The sequence below is a fragment of the Harpia harpyja genome, chromosome 13, assembly GCF_026419915.1.
Source record: "Harpia harpyja isolate bHarHar1 chromosome 13, bHarHar1 primary haplotype, whole genome shotgun sequence".
In the NCBI taxonomy this organism is placed as follows: domain Eukaryota; kingdom Metazoa; phylum Chordata; class Aves; order Accipitriformes; family Accipitridae; genus Harpia; species Harpia harpyja.
In genome coordinates, this window is record NC_068952.1 from 784,855 (window position 1) to 805,725 (window position 20,871).

General features: G+C 45.8%; 1 protein-coding gene across 1 annotated transcript; it reads right to left on the reverse strand.

Moving 5' to 3' along the window:
* Positions 1–1,638: 1,638 nt before the first annotated feature.
* Positions 1,639–20,562, reverse strand: SLC22A7 (solute carrier family 22 member 7). The gene is made up of 12 exons (XM_052806756.1): positions 20,185–20,562; positions 18,127–18,230; positions 13,968–14,122; positions 12,386–12,554; positions 9,261–9,366; positions 8,523–8,548; positions 6,690–6,708; positions 5,052–5,122; positions 4,751–4,965; positions 4,144–4,252; positions 2,496–2,702; positions 1,639–2,309 (listed from the first exon to the last, which is right to left on the reverse strand). Exons 1-12 carry the CDS (start codon positions 20,560–20,562, stop codon positions 2,246–2,248), a joined length of 1,623 nt encoding a protein of 540 aa, XP_052662716.1. The 3' UTR covers positions 1,639–2,245.
* Between the last annotated feature and the right edge of the window lie 309 nt (positions 20,563–20,871).

The following is a 20,871-nucleotide window of genomic DNA, read 5'->3' on the forward strand; positions in this document are numbered from 1 at the left end:
AGGTGCCCTCAGTCGTCATAAGACTAGAAAAATCACATCCTGAAACAGCAGCGATGGTGGGTGCACCTTGGGGACTGGTGACCAGCCTGGGGCGGGATGGGGGGGAGCTGATGAAGAAAGGTGCTGTGGAGAGAGGTCTGTCCCAGCTGGCCACGGTGCCAACGCTGTAATTTTTAATTAGCTGTGTGTATATATACACATATATAATACACACTGTACCAAGAAAAAGAAAAGGGTTTTAAAGCAATATTTTCTCAACCCTGGCATACAGAAGTGAGCCACGGTAATTTTTTAATGCACACCTTGGTCTGTGAGGAGAAGCCTATGGGTATGCTCCTGCGTGGGCAGAGTGGGAATGGGAACTGTCAACCTTCAGCCCCATTCATTTGGGACCCCATCTGCCGTCCTTTTGACAAGACTAAAGAGATGGGGAAGAAATCAGGACATTAAATCTCACCTTTCTCCTGCTCTGGAGTGAAGTTTTACCTTCTTTATTCAAAGTTTTCCTGGACTGGCACTTGCCAGGTTGTGACAAAGTGAATTTCACAGCTTGTTTTGCCCCCTGCCCTGGATGGCTCAGAAGAAAGTGCTGCAGCGTTAGCCTGCTCAGGCTCCTCTGCCGGCAAAAGAAAACCATCTTTCCCAGCTCTCCGATGGCAGGTAGCAGGATGGCCAAAATAAGGTGCGGCTATACTGCTCCCAGGTCAGAAACTGACGACAGCATTACACATAATTTATTATACTCGCAGGCATATAGTGAAGATGTGAAAGCTCCTGCAGTTACTAAATGTGAACTAGTTAGAGATACCAGGCTTGTCCAAACCCAGAAATTTCTGCTAATTTCTACTCTTTGGCACAGTTTGCGTGCTGCCTTGTGGCACAAGCACATTAGGGTATCTAATGTACGTATACTACGTATTTGCTGTAGGTAGGGGAATGCCCCAAAAAGATGCCCAAACAAGTGCTCTGCACATGGCACTTTCGAAGGTTTATTACGCTCTATTATTAATGTTAGCGTGATTTTTAACTCTGGTCTGCCGCTGATGAACCCAAGGCAGTGCACAGCGAGGTGCTCTTTTCCCAGGAATTTGGCAGGTTATTTGACCCAATCTTTAAGACAGAAAGAATATGCAAAATTGTCTCAGCCTTAGGGTGGTTCTGAGGAGTTTGCTTTCCTTTTGCTGCCTTAAAGCAAAAAGGTGATGTATAAAATTTTGCCAGGCAGATTATTTCTACTAGGAGGCGCTCGCTGACCTGGGATCGGATGGGCCTCTCCACCCGCTTTCAGATGCATCCTCAAGTATGCGTTATCCTTAGCTTAAAACACCTCACAGCCCAGGGAACCACGGTGCGCCTGGGACTCAGATGCTGAGGCCATTCCCTCTTCCCAATTTAGGAAAGTGCTGTTTGTCAGGGTTCCAAATTTATAGATAATTTGACAGCTTATCTTTGTTGTTTGCAGGAGTAAGTGCAAGAGGCAAAGGCATTCTGTAAATTTAAGATCAATGCGTTAGACCAGTAAGCAGACTGAAGTCCAATAATGAATTATTCAATATTCCATGCAAAGGTTCCTGTAGTGAGGTGGGTTGTTGTTTTTTTTTTTTTAGCTTAAAGGATACTTATTGCATACACACTAGATTTAAATAATTTGCAAAAGCTTTTATTCTTCTTTGTGTATGTGGGACAAATGCAAGCATTTGTCAGTGATTTGTCAGCATCTCAGTGAGATTCCTGCATGTGCTTTTTGCTGGCTTTGAGCCTCAGTGTGAAAAATGTCAAGACCATTTCCAAATTCAAGAAGCATTTGTAGCTACAGTTTATGGTTTATCCACCATCCAGTTAGATTTATTTGAGATTATTTGGTTTTGTACGATTCACACTCAGTATTTTTTATTGCTGCATTGCATTTCTTGTGGTGTGTAAACTGATGCATTGTAGTTTCTGGAAGGCTGTGCAGTGATCTGAAAGGTGCTGCTAGTCCAACAAGGCCAAAGGCTGGGAAGAGCTTAGCACGGGGTGCTTTTATTTCCACATCCTCTTAGACCTCTGCATCCTTGCTCCTGGCCACACTACAGAGTGGGGTAGCTCCCTCCAGCTGGTTTCGTGATCCGCCTCCTTCCTCCAATGTCCTCAGCCCCACTTCCCTGCAGAGAGAGACTAGGTGGACAGTAAAGGCTCTTTTATTGACGGGTGGGAGCACGGCTCAGTTTTGCAGTCCTACATAGTGGCTGTCCCACGGGGACCCTCACTTCAGCAGAGACTGTAGCGGCATGCCCTTGGGACCACCGATTTGTGGCGGCCCTTTCACTCTGGAAGAAAAGAAGGCACGTTTGGGCTGATGGACAGAAGAGCAGGAAGCCCGACAGCCCCGATCCCCACCGGGCTGTCCCTTCATCCGCTGCCACCCACAGATGGGGAATTACGGGCGGCGGAGAGGGATGTCCCCCGCCTCTCTCAGCAGACTCCACGTGGAGGGCAGGATGGAGCTGACTCACTGTGTCTTCTCGATGTCCTCGATGCCTTCAGGCAAACGCACGTGGAGCGTCTCCGGGAGCAGGAAGGCCACCAAGCCGCAGCACACTGCTACGCCACAGTACGTCACCTCGGGCAGAGACCTCCACACCTCATCCAGCAGAAACACGAGTGGGGCCAAAGCCCCGCCGAGGCGTGCCATGAAGGAGCTGTACCCCATCCCATTCTGCCTGGAAACGTAGGGCACCGTGGTGGTGCAGAGCACCGCGAGAAAGAGATGGGTACTTCTTTCATATCAGACCTTGGGGAAAAGTGCAGACCCTCTGCCCCTTCCCTCTATTTTTCTACAAGTGCTGAAGCCTTCCCCCCCCCAGGTTTTTCCTCTGCCAGGCTTTTTCTAGGTTGTTTTTTCTAAATTTCTTTGTATCTTCCTACAATGGTAATATTTCCCAGAGAGCAACCGTAGCTGCTGTGAGAAATAGATTTATGTCTACTATGAGAAAGAAGCTGCAGTTCCATGCTAAAAATACCTGCTCTAAAGTTGTTTCTGCTTTAAATGTCTAAACCGCTGAGTGCATTTTCTACCCATCCCTCTAGTAAGTCCTTCGATCTGCTGAGAGCAAACCTAAGTCCCTCCTTCTCCCAGGTACTTCTAGGCAGGTGGCAGGCAGTAGAGATACCGGTGATACCTTTGGTCCTGCTGCGGCTATAAGCCCAGGAGAGCTTGGAGAGGAGGCCAAAAATAAGACCTAGGACCTATTCCACTTGCTAATTTTCAGGGAATGGGTGGCATTTCACACTGACAACAAGGATCCCAGGACCTACTTATGCATGTGCAGAGTAAGTACTGCAGAAGGAACTAATGTTTTTGTCTTTATCTGTCAATGTCTTTGAGCATGTAAAAATAAAAACCAATTTGAGAAGAAAAGTAGCAGATCAGCGTGGCCACTTCAGTTTAAATATGCATCATTCTCCACAGGCAACAGACCAGTGAAAGTTAAAGGACTACATGGCAGAGAATGGTACTCTGGGTAGGGACGGACAGAGGTGAAGTAAGCCACGAGGCCTGCTGTAATCCATGAGGGTTTTTTCAGACTTTCACAAAGAAACCAGTGAGGCGATTCCCTCCACCAGTATTAGCTATATCCCAAACTATGCTGGTGCTAAATCTGGTTTTATGTCACCATTACCTGGATATTTCAAATAAGCTCTCTTTTTCCTCCTGAAAGGCTAGTTAATTGCGGCTTTAATATCATCTGAAGTCCAGAAGACTGTCAAACATGTGGTAGTAGGTGTCCCTTATAAAACTTGGTATTTCAAATTATTGTTTTGGGGGTCTTTTAATGGTTATTGGCAGATTATCATAGGGGAACTAAGAATTTACTAAGCACAGTTGCCTTATGGAGTTCAAAAATCTTCCCACACGGAATACTCCTCACCTTTCTATACATCTTCCTGTCACCATAACCTAACCACACATAACCCAGGTAAAAAAAGGGTAGCTTTCTGCCCCTCTCCTGTGAGTATGTGTAATCCCTACAACCTTCTCGAGGCAAGGCATCAGTCCTGCAGGCTAGCCAACAGCACGTCCTGCTGTGCTGATGTGGAAGACCCGAGGGTGACGTCCCACCAAGGCTCTGGTTGTGCAGTGGGGTGAGCGGCATCTCTTACCTCAGTACGGTGGGGTAGAGCTCACAGGTGTACAAGAAGGCGGTAGTGAACGCAGCTTCTGAGAAACCTTTGCCCATAATGGCTACTGCAGAGCGCAAGGGGGTGAAGGCTAGGAGGAAAGAAAAGACATTTATGACAATGGTCAAAGAGCAGCCTCTAGGAAGAAGCTTCTTGTGGCCTCAGGTACAAGAAGGAAGAAGGTTCAATGCTCCTACAGACAAAACAGGGAGCTTCATAGCCCTGGAGCTGCTGCCTCCAAAGTCTGGACCAGTAAGTTCGGTAACTGTTAGCCCAAGTGGGAGCTGAACTGATGAAAGGATAGGTTCCAACATTTCCAACTGGACAATGTCTATAATAAAGATAGGCACTTCACCTCGCCATCACTGGACCCTCACTAGCCACTTCACGGTGACTGGAGACCATGTTGCTACCAGATATTAGGGCTAGCCCACATTGGCAACCTTGTCCCGCAGTTGCTCTTCTAGGAGGAGGACATCTCCATACAGAATTGCCTGTGGGCAAGATCTACTCTTCTCCTTCTCTAGCACCGCACAGAATGGAAACCTCCCCTCTAGCAAGTACTGCGTATAGCAGAAGAGAATCTTACGCTTGGGAATGACGATGTTTGCTCCTATGCATAGTCCGGTCAGGATGAGTGCCCACGCCTGACTCTGCCGTCGTCCAACTCGATTCACCAGCACGTACATGATCATCTTGGCTGGAATCTCAATGAAGCCAAAGACAAACTGGGAGAGATACATGTTGAGCCCAAAGCCAGTTAGGTTCATGCTCATGCCGTAATAAGAGAAGGCAACACCAAACCTGCAAAGAATGTGTGGAGATGGGGCTTAGGGAAATCCAGCTGGGAAGTGCAGGACAAATACCCTGTGCAAAGTGACACTGCTTACCACAGAGTCCCAGAACACAGCGAGATCTTCCGCAGGACTGGTGTCCTGAACAAGGTGATGTAAGTGTAATTCTCTCCTGGCTTTTTGTCTGTTGTCATCATTCTGAGGTCCTGGGAGAGGTGGAAAGAAGGAAACAGCTCAGCTGCTGTACATTTAGGATCCAGACATGAAACCCTAGACAGGGTGGGGCCTGTGTCCTTCCCAGCTCCATCTCCATCTTGCATTTTCCATACGTTCCCATTGCAGAACAATTCTCTGGCCATACATTATCAGAATCATGTCTTCCTACAACTTTATAGACTGCCTACCATTTTAGACCTTTTTTTTCTCCCATGGCCCCTTCTCCCCACATACCCAATGTGGCCAAAAAGGTTGCAGAAAAATGGCAGATCATCATGGTGTTAGCAAAGTCAGCGTTGGCCACTTACAGCGTCTTCCCCATATGGTTGCCTGCCGTTGTGTCAGGTCTCAGGCAGGAGCTAACAGTGAGCTGCATGCTTTATTCTCATGAGTGCATTTATATAAAGCATGATTATTTATACTCTATTTATATAAATACAAAGTCAGGCACTGAGAAGTGAGCCCGGCACATAAGGAAGAAGGGAGGGCTTATTCACAAAATCTTTTGGCAACTGAATTAGGGGTAAGTACCAGGAGAGTTGGTAAAGTTCTACTCACTGGCTGAGATGCAAGAGATCCACACAACTACAGGTCTGCAATGCAGGCAGCTATAACTAAGCTAGTTGCCATAAGCTCACTGTGTAGTTAATGGAGATCTCCAGTGGAAGGAATGGAGTCATTTTATTCTAGAGCAAACAACAGCATTTGGTCAAAAGGACCACGTGCTAGCCTCCATTGGCTATTCATTAGATTGCAAACTGTAAAGGAGACTGCAGACAGCGATGATGTGGACACCTAATATTGGGAGAGATGAATTCCTCTCAGGATGGCCTTGCTTCATCATGTCCAAAAATCATCAGCAAATGCAGGGTAGGACAGTTACGGTTGGTTAGGTTATGAATCACAGGAAACCTTGAGGAGAGAGTCTGTTTAGTTACATGTGTTCTCAAATCAATATCCTCTTCAGAGAAAGCAAAGCCTTGGCCAAAGCTTTTGCATAAACACTTAATCCCAGCCACCGAGCTGCATAGGGAACCTACAACTTAGATGGATGAAGAGGGCCTGCAGCATCTTGGACCAGAGGATCATCCTCTCCAGTGCCTTGTCTCCAACAGCATCCTGCAGTGGAGCCTGCAGAAGAGCTGGGCAAGCATGTAGAGATACTCCCCTAGAAATGGCACCACCTCCAGCCGTTCAGGGACTTTCTGAAACAGATGTGGTGTCTGGTCTGTCTGTTTAGCATCTTGATGATCTTTTCCCACATTATCTAGTGGTTTGTTGAACCCACGTTTTTCCTTTTATTTCTGTATACTCATCTCTGGATCTGGTAACTTTTGTTAATGCTGCAGTATGGCAAGTAAGTTATATATTTTTTTAAACTTTTACCTTTTTTTTTTTTTTTACCTTTTTTCACAGACAAATAATAAGTCTTTTCATCCAAATGCATAAGATGAATCATAGCACTGATAACAGACTACTTCTGCAATGCTGGGAATTTCAATATGAGATTCAAGTTACCCTGATGGCAGTCTGTCCTCTCTTTAATTTGCATGATTTGCTATTAAAATGGGCAACAAAAGATATTAACATGGAAAACATCTTTTAGTATGTATTGTTAGCCAGATTTCTTGGGATGTGGAAGGACAACTGGGAGAGCCAGAACCCCGGGAAACTTAAAATGCACATCAGTCAGTGATGGCTGGGGAACGAGGAGGGTGAGGGAATCTGCAGGCCTACTGCATCACCTACAATTAAGACAGTGCTGAACAGTTATGGGGGCTGGGGACTTGTGGAAATATCTAATAAAAGAGAAATCCCAGCCCAAAGAGCTCTCTGGTTAAAAGAATTGTACAAAATGAAAGAAAACATTAGGAAAGGGGAGAGGATAGCTCTAAGTAACAGCATGTTTCACTAGGGAAGAGCTAAGATTTTATTTCTAATTGCACACTATTCTTTGCAGTTTTTGGATGAGTGACAAAGCTTTTCATACTGAAAAAAGAATTTCACACTGAGAAATTCCTTAATCAGTTCTCTAAGACAATGCTATTAAACCTGAGCGTACATCAGTAACGTGCTGTGCAATTATCCAGAGGTTATATGTCTTTCAAACTCAAAGTCTTCTGAACTAAGGAAAATCAGTTGTTACCTGAATAAGTCATCAAAATGCACTGATGCCTGGTCAAGTCAATTAAGCAAACTTGAATCAGCTAAGTCCATGTTTGGATATGGACAAGAAAAAACAAGTATGTCCTTATAAACCTCATGAATCCAGCAAGGAGTCACAGCTGCAAGTCTTTCTCGATCGTGGTTCAGTGGTCACAGTATGGTGTGACTTGGTGCAAGGCTGTGATAGTGGAGAAGCCCCAGCTACATTTCCTAACCCTAAGAATGAGGGTGCAAGCCCATGCCCTTCCTCATGAAGCACTGCACTCTGAAATACAGTCATTAGCCAAGGCTGAATGAAAAAGGTTATAACTTGTTATTTTTACGTATTTAGTCAGAGCTACTGGCTTGATTAAAGGCAAGGAAGAGTCACACTCAACTCCTGTCTGCCACAACCTGTAAACTCATCATTCCTCACATGATTAAACACCACTTTTCTGTTGTAAATCAAAAGGGCTAATTACCTCTTCAACAGATATTAAGAAATTGCTCGTGCTGGCCAGGATAAGAAAGTGGTGTGGATGCAGAAGCATTGTGTGCACATGGAGATGCAGGTGGATCGTGACAGCAAAGCACAAGGCTCACATGCTGGTGCCACGGGTTTCCGATCTTCCTCTTTTGGTAAGAGGAAAACCAATGGACACTAAAGAAGAGATCAATATTTAATAAACCACAAACTTCTCTACCCACTGGATTTCACAGCTGAGCTTTGTTGCTCTTGAGAAGGTCAAGACGAAGACAAATCTTGTAGACCAAATTAGTCAGAGGTGACAGACGTGCAGCCATCCAAGCCTGGCTGGGAAGGGTTGTTGTGAACATTGGCTATGCTCTGGCGTTTCTCCAAAGGGAGACACCAACTTCTGCCTGGCCCTTGAGTCCTGCCTAGAACTGGGACATCGCTTGAGCTTGTCACCGTCTCCTGGAGCCAACAGGGTGTTCTTAAAAAAGCATCATGGACCAAGGTCTTGACATTTGTGACTCTGCAAAAATACATTTTTAAGATAGAACTCAGCACAAGATGAAGATCTCCAGATCAGCCTCATACCTTGAGCTTTGGAGTTAAGAATAGGTGGCTATTTTTTAGGGTTCTCCTTCCCCTTTATTTGTTCAGTGATCTAGCTGAGCATCTTCGCTCCATCCTTTACACCTCTGGGGTCAAGCAAAAAATGGATTCAAACCAGTGGGTACATGCTTACTTTGCCCAACGCCTCACCCTTGCCACGTTCCTTTAAAACTGCTGGCAGAGCCGTGACTGACTTGAGTGCAGAGCTTTAGCCAGGGGAAAAAGTTGATTATGCCAAATGTTCTTTACACCCACATTCACCACTGGGGCACTATGGCCGACAATCTTCCAGTTTCACATGTACACCAAACGCAGCCCAAGGTGGACTAGCTTTTGTATTTTTGGATAACACTACATGCAGTATCTCAAATGTAATATGAGAGAAAATATGCTAACTACATGCTATTAATGTGCGTTTGCTTTCTGCTACCACTGTACCAACACTTGGCAACCGCTACGGCAACCAAGAAGGCAAACACTGAGCTGCACAAATTGCTTGTGCACCTGCACACTCTCCTCCCTGCTATGGTAGTGATGCCTCTGCCTCACTTTTTCAGGCTGTGCTTCTCTCTCGCTGCCTATTTAGTCCAGTGCATTGAGGCTTCTTGTCATGGCAATAATGAATGGAAAGACATTCCACCTAATGAAGGGGATTTCTGGCCTTATGGGAGCTGAGCTGCTGCTTTATCTTTAGATGTGGGTGTAGCTGCTTTCTAGAGTAAAATGGAGCATGGCACCCTGTGGACCACAGATCACACTGCAGGCTGAGCATTGCTTCAGGTATCAAACAGCAGTAAAACATAGAGAAAATGGGAGAGGAAGAACATGTATCTAGATCTTCAGTTTCTCACCTCTGGTGAGACAGCAAAGTCTTTCCTTCCGTTCATTCTTGCACATCTAAGCAGATGCCTGTGAGCTCGTTTCACTTTGCCGTTGGCTATGAGCCACCGGGCAGACTCTGGGACCCACCTGGAGCGAGGAGAGAAGACAGTGTTCCTGTTGGCACTTCATGTTTTCCACCCCACATACATGGCCCTGGCCAAAAAGAGGGGGTCTTCTCTATGAGACTTCAACCTCAGCTAAAAATAGCAACTGTGGTGCATGAGAATAAGAGTAATGGGACGCCCTTGTTACACGTACATAGTGTTCTACCCTGAAAGGAGTACAGTCTGCTAATTGAAGTATGTCTAGCCAAAATTTTTATCATGTGATCTTTGATCAAAGCTTGAATTTTCTGAGCTGGTTGAAGTTTCAAACTCTTATAATTTAAAGTTGGCCCCAGAGAGTTTATATTTACAGATTCATGCTTTTGGGGACACTTTAAACTTTGAAATCGTAGGATATAAAAAATGACTATGTGGAAAGGATTTAGTGAGCTCTATACTTAATTAATTGCTAAACTTGTTTGTTTTTCATAATAATCAAAGCCTTCTGCACAAGACAGTCAACTGGGGTCTAAATCATTGCGGCTGTGGCCCCCAGTGAAGTATCCATGCTAGTCATTGAGCGACAAGGGGTGCTGTACTGCTGTAGAGCTAATTAGCAACTCAGAGGTCTGCTTAGCAGACCCGTGTAGGGCGGGAGTCCTGTGACTCTTATTTTTCTGTCTGTTCCAGCAAAAGATCCAGCACTTGTCATAAACTAGCATCTGCAACTCCCTCTCCTTGGACTTATTTCTAATCTTGCATCTGGTTGCAACTGATGGCCCTGTTTGACACGGAGCTTCCCAGGCCACAGCGCAGCCCATCTGGCCTAGAGGGTACGTGGTGTTTTTTGGGTTTGCATAGCAGTCAGGGTCCAGAAGACATTGGAAGTACCCCAGAGTGGCTACCTCCTGCTAGAACAGCCAACACCTACCTCCCGCTACCCAAATCTGTCCCCTGAGAGAAGTAGAAAACAGAATCTGCCGTTCTCATGGAGACTTTCAGCTGAGCATCCTGTGCAGTCAGTGGGTGGACTTACAGCCTTGAAGAAGTATGTGGGTATGAGGTCTACTGAGGTCACACAGTTGTCAAAATCTCTCATTGGAGTCTGCCACTGGAGTGGTCCAAGACCAGATCACTGTGAGCTGTTGGTGATTAATGTGCCCTAAATCAGGTTACAATAAAACTAATGAACAACTGCTGTCACTATTCAAGCAGTAGCCGAAAAGGATGTGTAGAGCAAAAACATTTGCAGAACTGGTCTTCTGGAAAATTTTCAACTGCTTCCCATAAGCTTATAACCCAATGCACCTTGGGAAATAAAAAGAATGAAAGATAGCATTTTGCACTCATTGCCACCATCTCCAGAGTATAGTATTATGTCTTTTGGTTGTCTAATGTCTCAACTGAGTTCTGACATTGTGTCAACGATATCTACAGAGCGTGCTAAATTAGATTTTGATTCCATGCTTCAGGGACTTTTAATTATCCAACAATCACTGACCTCTTGGGTGCTTCAAGTTTGATCAGACTACAGTATAATTTGTTGGAGAACCAATCTCCATGAAAGGCATTAACATAAGAGAAAAGAAATCAGCTATCATGGAAAGGGTGGGTCCAAATGTATCTGTGAATTTCAGCACTTCCCAGGACTCAATTTTTTATGGCTGGTTGTCCTAAAAAAAGAGCAAAACAACTCAAACTAAAAAAGTCAGCAGAACACATATTTTAGTTATGTTGGACTTGATCAGCAAAATATCAGATGTTACTCTTTGCCAGAAACCCCTCATCACCACCGAAACAATACATCTTTTTTGAGCCATTGATTAACAACAGCATCCGTTTATATCCCATTTTTCATAAGTATTATTTGAGATTTTTTTGCTAGATCTGTGCAGCTATTTAATCTACTGCTTCATGCTGATGGACAGACATAGTAAGCAAGCAAACCATAGTCTCTAGAAGCCTCTTTGACGGCAGCTGAAAGGCACTTCAGTATTTGGATATCACTCTTTCTGCTCAGCGATTCTGCATATAATTTTGGGGCCCACGTGTCTAACAATCAGAGCTTATTCTGCATCGTTTCCAGCTACAGCTCCCCATCACCCTTAGAGACACGTCTGTGATTTCTGCAGTGTGGTCCAGCACCACACCGATGTCCAAGAGGAACTAAACAACCACCTTAAGGTGGAGGAGACGCAGGCCCCCATTTCTGAATGTTTTCAGTGGGGCAGTTGTGGGAATACCTGCTTGCTTATTTCAACACGGGACTTTTGTCCAGCCAGGAAATGGAGCTGTTTATTCAAAGGACTGTTTTGGATCACTGAATAAGTTCATCCAATACACTTCACATTACAGTCACAGTATCAGTGAATCGACCCTGTATTCTAGTCTGTGTTACTACATGAAAAAAATAAAAAAGAAAATTAGTTTCTTTGATTAAATGAACCATGTCCCATTTTAAGGCTAAAGTATTTCTTAAGTAACGCTACAGGAGGGAAATAGCCCACAGAAAGCGGATGTCTGTGACCCATCAGGATGGTTACACAGCTAAGAAAGGCCATGGGAAGTGCAGAGATAAATGCACCTGACCTAGCCTGCAGGTGTCATTGCCTCGTATGGAAAAATTGGTACCAAAGGTATCCTCCCCAGTGAGGTGGGGACAGAGGATGGATAAATTATTTACCTTGAGCCTACCAGGGATTAAAGGCAGGGACCTGGCCTGGTCCTGCCTCCCTTTATTCGGATCGCTTTTCTTGCTCCGAGCCACGTCTGACAGTGCTTGCAGCACCAAATTCTGCTCCTTTGCGCTGCAACCTGTCCCCCAAATGCCTGGCCTCGGCCCCATTCCTGCCTCCTCCTTGTCCCCAAAGCCATGGTGCTTGGCTCGTTGGAGCTGCCACCCCTGGGCAATCCAAGTGCAAGACACAGACGAGTCCCGCTCCTCTTTGGGTTGCTGGACCCAATCCTAGGATCAGCGTTGCAACTTTTGCCCCTCTCACAGGGCAGAGGAGGCAAATCACAGCCCGCTCCCATCCCCACCAGCCGTAGGTCGCTGCACTCACCACAGGCAGACAATGCTCAGAAGACACGGTCCTGTTACGGCCACTAATAACCAGCGCCATTCCCGCACCAAGTACGCTACCGCGGCCAGCAGCATGTTCCCGATGCTCCAGAACATGCTAGTCAGGATCCCGGAGAAGGTGCGGTGCTCTACATCCACCCACTCCATCCCTGTAAGAGGGAGGCAATGTTCAGGTGGGACACACAGGACTTCTCCAGGAAGGGGTCTGCAGAGCTTTTTAACAAGGGCAAAGCGAGGTAACGTCCCTGGTCTTCTCCTCCAGGAAAGTTCTACTGTTTGGCTGACATTTGGCACATTTAAAATGTTCATCCACAATGGTTAACCTCCTGCAAAGCTGTAAGCAACTAAAATAAAGCCTTAAAAGAAGAAATACTGGACATATAGTAAGAAACAGTGCTAAAAACACCTTAGGTTATACTTTTTTTTTATCCCATTCAATAGCATTGAAATGGTTGTCTTCCTCAAAGAGATTATTTTTTTTTCCCTAATCATCTTGCCTGCACAGCTTCCCATTTCTCTGCCCACTCATCATTCCAGATTAAAGAAATATATTAGGATGAATTGTCATTCATGTGGAATCTATCTGGAGTAGGTAAAACCAGAACAGATGGTGGTCTCCTTGTTTGTGTGTGTGAACAAAAAGCCAATTTTCATGCAAAGATCTGCACATCTTGCTACAACCTCTAACAACCAGAAATGTTCCTCCCAAGCTCTACTTCATCTTGCAGGCATCGATCTTTATAACAATAAAAAACCATAGCAGGCCTTGGGATTTGTCAGGTCTCGTGTGGACTTTTCCAGTATTGAAGCCATTTTAGCTTGATTTTGGATATATTGGCAAAAATCCTGGAAATTTTTGCTGCACCTGTAACTTGCCCTTCAGTACAATGAGTCTTGCCTAGTACATCCCCACTGTATGTGCAAAATCATCCAGTGCTCTGTTGGGTACCCTGAAGTTTGGAGCTTGTTTTTATTATATAATTACCTAAATTCTTCAACTTCGGTTTTGCCTAGCTCTGTATGATTGGTTTTTTGTGTGGTTCTTTCCCCCCACTCTTTCTAAAAATACGGATTGGGAACGTATGAAAACTGAGCAAATTCAGGACTGGGGAGGTAGAAACATCCCGTGAATGACACACTGTCCTCCTCCTGCTGAGGACATGGCAACGCTGATGAATTGTCTTAGCAGCGTGTTTGAAGGGTGAGAACTCAGTATTAGAGGAAAGGGGCAGATGGTTTTTATTGTACTACCGATGATCCTTAAGAGGAATTGGGTAGCATGGATTGCAAGTGTTAATGTTGCAACAGAAGTACTAATAAGTGGTTGTTATATTTTGAGTAAACTGTTAAAGCATTAATTAGACTAACAGAAAATTGTAATTGTTGGATCCTCCCAAGTGGGATGTTCTTTTGGCTGCTGGTAGTGAAATTGCACACATAGCAATTCCCAAACTCCCGTTCCTACTAGCTCTGCCCTGTCTGGTAGACAAGTCCCTACCTACCCACTGCCTGTCAGAAGTCCCCGGGTACAACCGGCCACCCACAAACCCCCACATACTTACCCAAAGGCAATACAATAAGGGAGACGCCGCTCAGGGCCACCCCGGTGAGGGTCCGCGTGATGGCCAGCATGCTGTAGGAGACGGAGGCGGCACTCAGCATCCCAAATATGACGGCGCACACGAGCGACAACAGGAGCATGGCTTTCCGTCCGAACCTGTCACGAGCACAGGCTGGGTTACAGCGGCTGGAAACCTGTCCCAGGAGCAGGGTTTGAAATGGGGCAAAGCAGAGACTCGAGAAGAAAAATGAAAATATTGCCTGCCCTGCAAAGAGCCCAAGATGCAACACCCCAGAGAGGAGGAAACAGCTCTGCGTATAGCCGGTGCCACAGTGGTGCGGTCCCATTCAGAGGGCCAGCCTGCCCCGCGAGCGTCGGGCATGAGGCTCGCCAATGGAAAGAGCAGCACTGATCAAAACAATACATCGAGCTCCCCTGTTCAATGCCATCATCAAAAGCAGTGATGTCAGCTTGAAACCCCACGGTGCTGGCACACCCTGCTCCCTCCGATGGCTGTCCCCATGCCTGGCTCAGCATGTCCTCCTCCCCGTGGCTCACTCAGGACCAGCCACTGCCACCGCTCTCGAGGAGGAGAGAGAACCATGACACTTTCACCCTGATCCTTGGAAAGGAAACAAAGGTCCCAAAGGAAAATAAAAAGAATCCAATTGTCAGCCCACATGTGCAAATAGCCCTGATGTCCTAAGGGGTCTATGAGGAATCTGCTAGGAGTTGTTCACCAAGGGGTTTGGAAGCTGTAGGACCATCTTACCCCTGGTGCAGAGTCCTGCGTGGAGAGCATGGAGAAATACAGAACATCAAATGCACATGTATGTACACAGAGAGAGAGAGAAATAGGCTTATATGTATTTCTACACAACCTACGAAAATCTAAAATTCAAAATGGAGCACAAGGCATCAGTCTTCCGAAGAACATCAGCACTGCATGTGACGAAAGCTTAGGTTCAAACTGGGGTAGTGAATTAACCCTGTCAACAGGTAATGTTCAGTCTATAGGGACTGAAATCCTGGTCTGATTCTGGCATTAGGGCTCTCTTAGTGGTCACCTGAGAAGGATGGTGGCAAGAATGATTGCTCCAGGGGAAAAAGTGATGTGCTGGGACATAATGCTGCAGTAACATTCCTAAAAATGATCATAAATGACTTCATGCAGCAGCTAGTTAATGAATCTACTGGAGAAAAAACAACTTGTGGCTTGGGCCCAGGCAGTTTGCTGGATCTGCTTTGAAATTTAAGCAGAGACACTTTACAAAAGTCATCATAATGCCTCTGGGTCAGAGCAGCAAACACCCAGAAACACACCAGAGCTGGATTCTGTTTCCAGTAGGGTAACGGTCTAAGAAAGATTCATTTTTAAAGTGAAGATTTTTCTTGAAAATACACTTAGAAGGATATAAAACCATAAGACTCCCTGCAGGGAGCAAGGCAGCTATTTATGGACCCATTACTAGGCTCTCTCAGCAAATGCATGCCACCTGCTAGGGAAACCAGAGGCGAGCTGGCAGGAGTAAACTGCAGGCTGCAGGGAGGCTGCCAGAAATAATGCTGTTCAAATTGTCTTCAAAGGGAGAGGTAGGAAAGCACAACCTCTGAAAGATTAAATGTAGAAAATATAATAAAAGGAGGAAACTGCACAAGCCTAAAAATTAATAAAAAATCCCTTTTCATAAATATCCCAATCTGGAAGTCTGCCAAAGCATCATACAGCCAATTCAGTACAAGGACAAGGTACAAAAGGAGTGTTTGGAAAAGAGCAGACAACAGAAACAATATATGTATATATTTGCATATATATATTCACTGTGAAGGTTGTTGGAGGGTTTAACAGGGTACAATTTGTCAGTAGAGTTGTTTTCAAATCCAAACGTCTGTAGAGGCTTAGAACAAACTGAACCTGAACTGTAGCAAAATGCCAGGACCAGACGGTTTTCACCCTGGAGCACTAGAGGTGAAATCTCTGCATTTCTGTTAGCACAAAGAAGTGGGACCTCTTCTCTGTTAGAGAAAAGGAAGGCTGCTAATGGGCCGTCAGCTTTTAAGGGGTCTTAGGAGAGACGCGGGGCATGACAGCTGAGGTTTAACAGATCTGCCAAATTTACTGCGACCATCTGATGCTCCCATCCAGTCACAGAGCTCTTTAAGTGCCTTCTGTAGTTCTCCACACTCAGATCTCATCTCTACCAACCCGGCCACTCAGCAGCACCTCCCCACTCGCTCCTTTTCCAGTAATTTATAAATGTGCTGAAAAGCACACAAATCCAAGCACAGGTCTCCCTCCGCTGTCTCAACTAAACGCTTCCATCGCCTCTCTCCTTCCTGGCTTTTAATCAATTATTTAGTCACACAGAGACCTTCCTTCTTATCCTAGGGCAGCTCAGTTTCTTTAGGAGCCTTTGGTAAGGAAACTTCTTGAAATCTGCGTAGATGGTATCTCCTCTGTTCACATGCCTGTTAGCGCATTCAAAGAAATTCAGTATGTTTGTAAGGCATGGATCTTTTGCAAAAACCCTGCTGATTCTTCACTAGTGTGTCGTATCTACCCATGCAGCTGCTGATTCAATCTTTCAGAATAGTTTGTACTAATTTGTCTGGTACAGATAGATGTCAGGCTGCCTGGAACATAGTTCCCGAGATCTTTTTTGGAAACCAGTTTAAAACTGGTTTGATACATGATACTTTCCCAGCCCTCTGCTGTGGAAGTCACACAATGCCAACAGTGTTCCAGCTTTTTCATCCCAGATTTCCTATGGCGCTCTGGGATGACCACTCCCTGCTCCTGGCATTTTACTGGCATTCACCTGGTGTATTTCTCTATGTCGACTTCTATCAGCTTATTTCAAAGCTCCAGCTCCAACACCTGCCCCTACACATTCTCCCGCCGTGAACACAAACTCATTTCTGTCTCACACTACAGCCTTTTTATTTCCAGATGCTCCTTTTATGCCTCTATCTTCTACTGGCTCTTCCCCCTCACAATCCATTTGAAAACCAAATTATTTTTCATTTTGCTCTAGCAGAGACCTTCTCTTCTGCCTTATTTTGTCCTGCTTCTTTTCATGACTCTGAATTTCTTTCCCTCCAACGGTGCTATAAAAGCATTTTAGATACAAAGCCAAGACACACAGTTTGAAGATCAGCCAGATGTCTTGGGTCCTTGTAAAAGTATACTGATACACTCATATGCAAAGATATAGATGCAAAAATTCCCATCAGCAGCGCAAAGTCTCTGGGTGTTTCATACTGTGAAGCTGGTTCCCCTCTGCCGTGCAGTGATTTTGTAGCCTGTTGTACCCTAAAGGTTTTTTGCTCCCGGAGGAAGGAAATTAGGAAGCAGTTTCCTGTGCAGGAAACTCAGATATTAAATAATGAATAGCGTACAGTGAAGAGCGCATCCTGATTGCACGCCTGCACTATGTATTCTCTGCTGCTTGCAAAAATATTTAGTTTCTTAATTGATGCCCTTTCTAGGTTATTACTCAGATTTTTTTCAGGTTTACATTATCACATTCTAACATTTAACCACAGAGAGCAGATTTGCTCCTGTTTTCCTCGTTGCCTCAGCTCTCACTTGAGGAATGCCTCCCTGCTTCTAATAACCTCCTTTACTCTGCTTCTCTAGTAATGACAGTCAGGTTTTGCTTTCCGGAGACTCTTTTTTTTTCAGCTATAGCATGCATTTGCTCTGAGCCCCTCACCTGGGTGTCCTTAGCCAATTTCCATGTAACTTGCAAGGAGTTAACTCTTGTTTTGGTTTTGTTTTAGCCACCTTTCTCCTTTTTGAGGCAGTTGTCTTTTCTGAAATTGGTTTCACGGACAGTGGATTTTTTTCAGTTTTTACTGTTCCTGCAGCAATACTGACCACAGCATTGTGGTCATTGCTGCAGTGCTTCTTACTTCTAACCAAGGCCAGAGCTGCTGCTTTGGTGGGCTGCTAGCTGGCCGATCCATGGAGCATTTAGCCCCTGCATTGCTTCCCAGTATGACTTTAACCCAATTTTCATGTGAGAGGCTGGATTCTCCCTTTACGATTGTGTTTTCTCCTTTCTCTGCCCCTCTGATTGCCTTTTGCAGGTCACAGGTTTGCGAAGATCTCACCGTGAACCTGAAGCCCTGGAGGAACAGCTTGAAAAGGGTCAAACCTGTCTGAAAGGTATCCGAATACCACGGCCCCCATCGTAACGCCGATGAAGAAGAAGGTTGCGGTCGCCTGGTTCAGTCCGCGCTGCTCGCATACGAGGTCCCACTGAAACACAAGGCCAAAATGACACTTAGTGCCCAGTTGCCTTTTCACACCCCTTCCCTCCGGTGGTCAGCTATCGTGTCTTGCAATTTATATTGGCCGAATCTGATTGAGGGGTAGAACCCTGCACTAAACTGCACATAGGACAGTGCCAGAGTCCTGAAAAATAGAAAGCTGCATCTCACAAAACTCGTGAGGCCTCCCAGTTATCTATCCCCGCTGTGACAGCCTCTCTGTGGACACTTGTTGAGCATCAGAAAGTTCTCCTGGGTACCGCTTATCATGGAGAGTTCCCCCTTTTCTTCTCCTGACCCCTGCGGTAGCTGCTTTCAACCTGCCCGCGTATACGTCTCTCCCAGCTCCCTCTGCCCTGCTCCTGGGACTGCCCTGCTGAGATGGGCATTTGCAGGGTGCCACACTGCAGCGAGCTGTAAGACATGCCTCAGCCTTCATTAGGGAATGTCATGTTGATATCCAGTTACTCTTGCCCTGGCCAGTTTCTTCTGAAGTTGTCGACGCAGGGAGGAAGGAGGGCAGAGGGGGAGTCAGACCAAATACTTGCTCTTGATGCCAACTTACTGATTTCTTACAGAGAAGTTGGTCTAGACATTGTTCCTAATTAAGTTAATGAGCATCATTTTAGTTTCTTGGAGGTGCAAACGTTGCTAATCATTACAGAATGCTGCGGCCAAGCTGCAGAGTTAATTTTCTATATGTGCAAACTTGGCAAAACTTAATTTAATCATCAACCCAGCCTTGCAGCCTCTCTGACAAGGCCAGCCAGACCTTCAGCAACCTTTCTTGCTGCAAGAGCAAAAGAGCCCAGAGAAAGCCCTGGCCCCTTCACCGTGTCCCCAGGCCACTGCACCCATGGGTGCAGCATCACGAGGCTCCATGCTCAGCATCCGCGCTGCAGGGTACCTCCCCTGCTTTTTCCTCCAAGGGTGCTTTACACCTTTCTCCCCAAAACAGTGCAAAAATAAGGTCCAAGCCTGGGCACATCTGGCCCTCACCTCTGTGCCTGCCAAAAGCAGGGGCGTTTGGGTGGTGGGGAGGAGGCACCAGCTCTAGGTTAAGACTTAGTCCTGCTCTCACTGAGACAGTCAGCACTATCGTTTCCAACCCAACCGTGCCCCTTTCATCTGACCAAATTGTCCCGTTCCCTAAGACCTCCTGTGATTTGGGCTGCTTTTCAAGGAAGGTAAAGCATTAACACCCAGAGGTATCACTGCTGGTCCTAGCAAAGTGTTTCAGAAGGTGGGTGGTTAATGTTTGATGGGCAGGGACCTTGGGCAGGCTCAAGGTTCTGGCTGGCCAGCAAGCGGCATGTCAGCAGGAGACCCTTGGAGAGAACATTTGTCTTGACAGCAAGAGACACTGGTGGTAGAGAAGAGAGGCAGCACTATCTTGGGGAGAAGAGGAGGAAGCCAGAGATCAGTGAGAAGGAGTGGGCAAGGGAATAGAAGTTACAAAGTGTTTGGAAAATCAGGAAAGCAAGTCATGGGCTCATATGAAAACCTCACAGGGTGCAGTCCTGTGCAAATGCCATGTGGCCCAAGCAGAGAAAATCCACTATGTGTGTCTTTCCCCTGCACCCCCCCAGCCCCCTGCCAATCTCTCAGTCACCTGGAGAAATTAAGATGCTTATAACGAGAAATGTTGGCTTCTAACTATCAATCTAAGCAAGATGATGATGATGATGATGATGATAACAATAACAACGACGACAACAACAATAATAATAATAATAATAATAAAAAAAAAAAAAATGTTGGCTTCTAACTCTAAGCTTCAGAGAGCTTCCCCATCCCAGGAAATCTTCTCTAAACAAGTCATTTCCACTGGTTACAATGCAAAGATTCCCCTCTGATTCTGTGCAGCGGGCAAACACCTCTCCATCTGCTCCTCAAAACACTGAGCTAATTTCATTTCGGCTAGGTCACAGGCCAGGCGTTACCTGCGTGGAGATGGTGGAGGTGAACTGCGAGTGGTCATAGACCCATCCGTGCTGGCACTCCTGGATGATGGAGTTGTTTTCTGGTTGCAGAGAGGAATTGAGCAGCAGGTGAAACTGAGGCTGCGAGAACATCTCGCAGGACTTGAAAGTGCCGTCGGGCTCCCGGGGGATGCTGATGAGCAGAACTTCCTCCATGGTGAGGTTCACAAATGCCTCTTGGTGTGGAATTGCACAGTGATGAGAGGGGGTAGCAGCAAGAAAATTGTGCAGCAGGAAATGCATGGGAAGGTTCATTCTTGGAAGGCAGAGGATAAACAGAATCAAAATCTGGAATTTGCCAAAGCCATCGATTTCCAGCAAGAGATCCTCAAATTTCATTTTTTCTGTGGAGTTTGCACGTTCAGAGCAGCTGTGTACTAAGGAGCAGCAACATGAGCTTGAAAAGCGGTTTCTGCCCTTGGAGCTCAACTTCCCATGGCTTTTCATATAGACACTTCATTGGACTTTGAGCCCTTGCTGAAAGGTTGTCAAAAGTCACGATGAAACTCTCCATTTGGGGTAGAGCCAAAGAAATTATCCTGGGTGCACACAACAACCATTTCAAGTGGACCCAGCACAAAGCGCCTTCTCTTTTCTCCTGTTGTGGTATTTGAGAGGGTGATCTGCATTAGGAACGGAGGCTGTGGG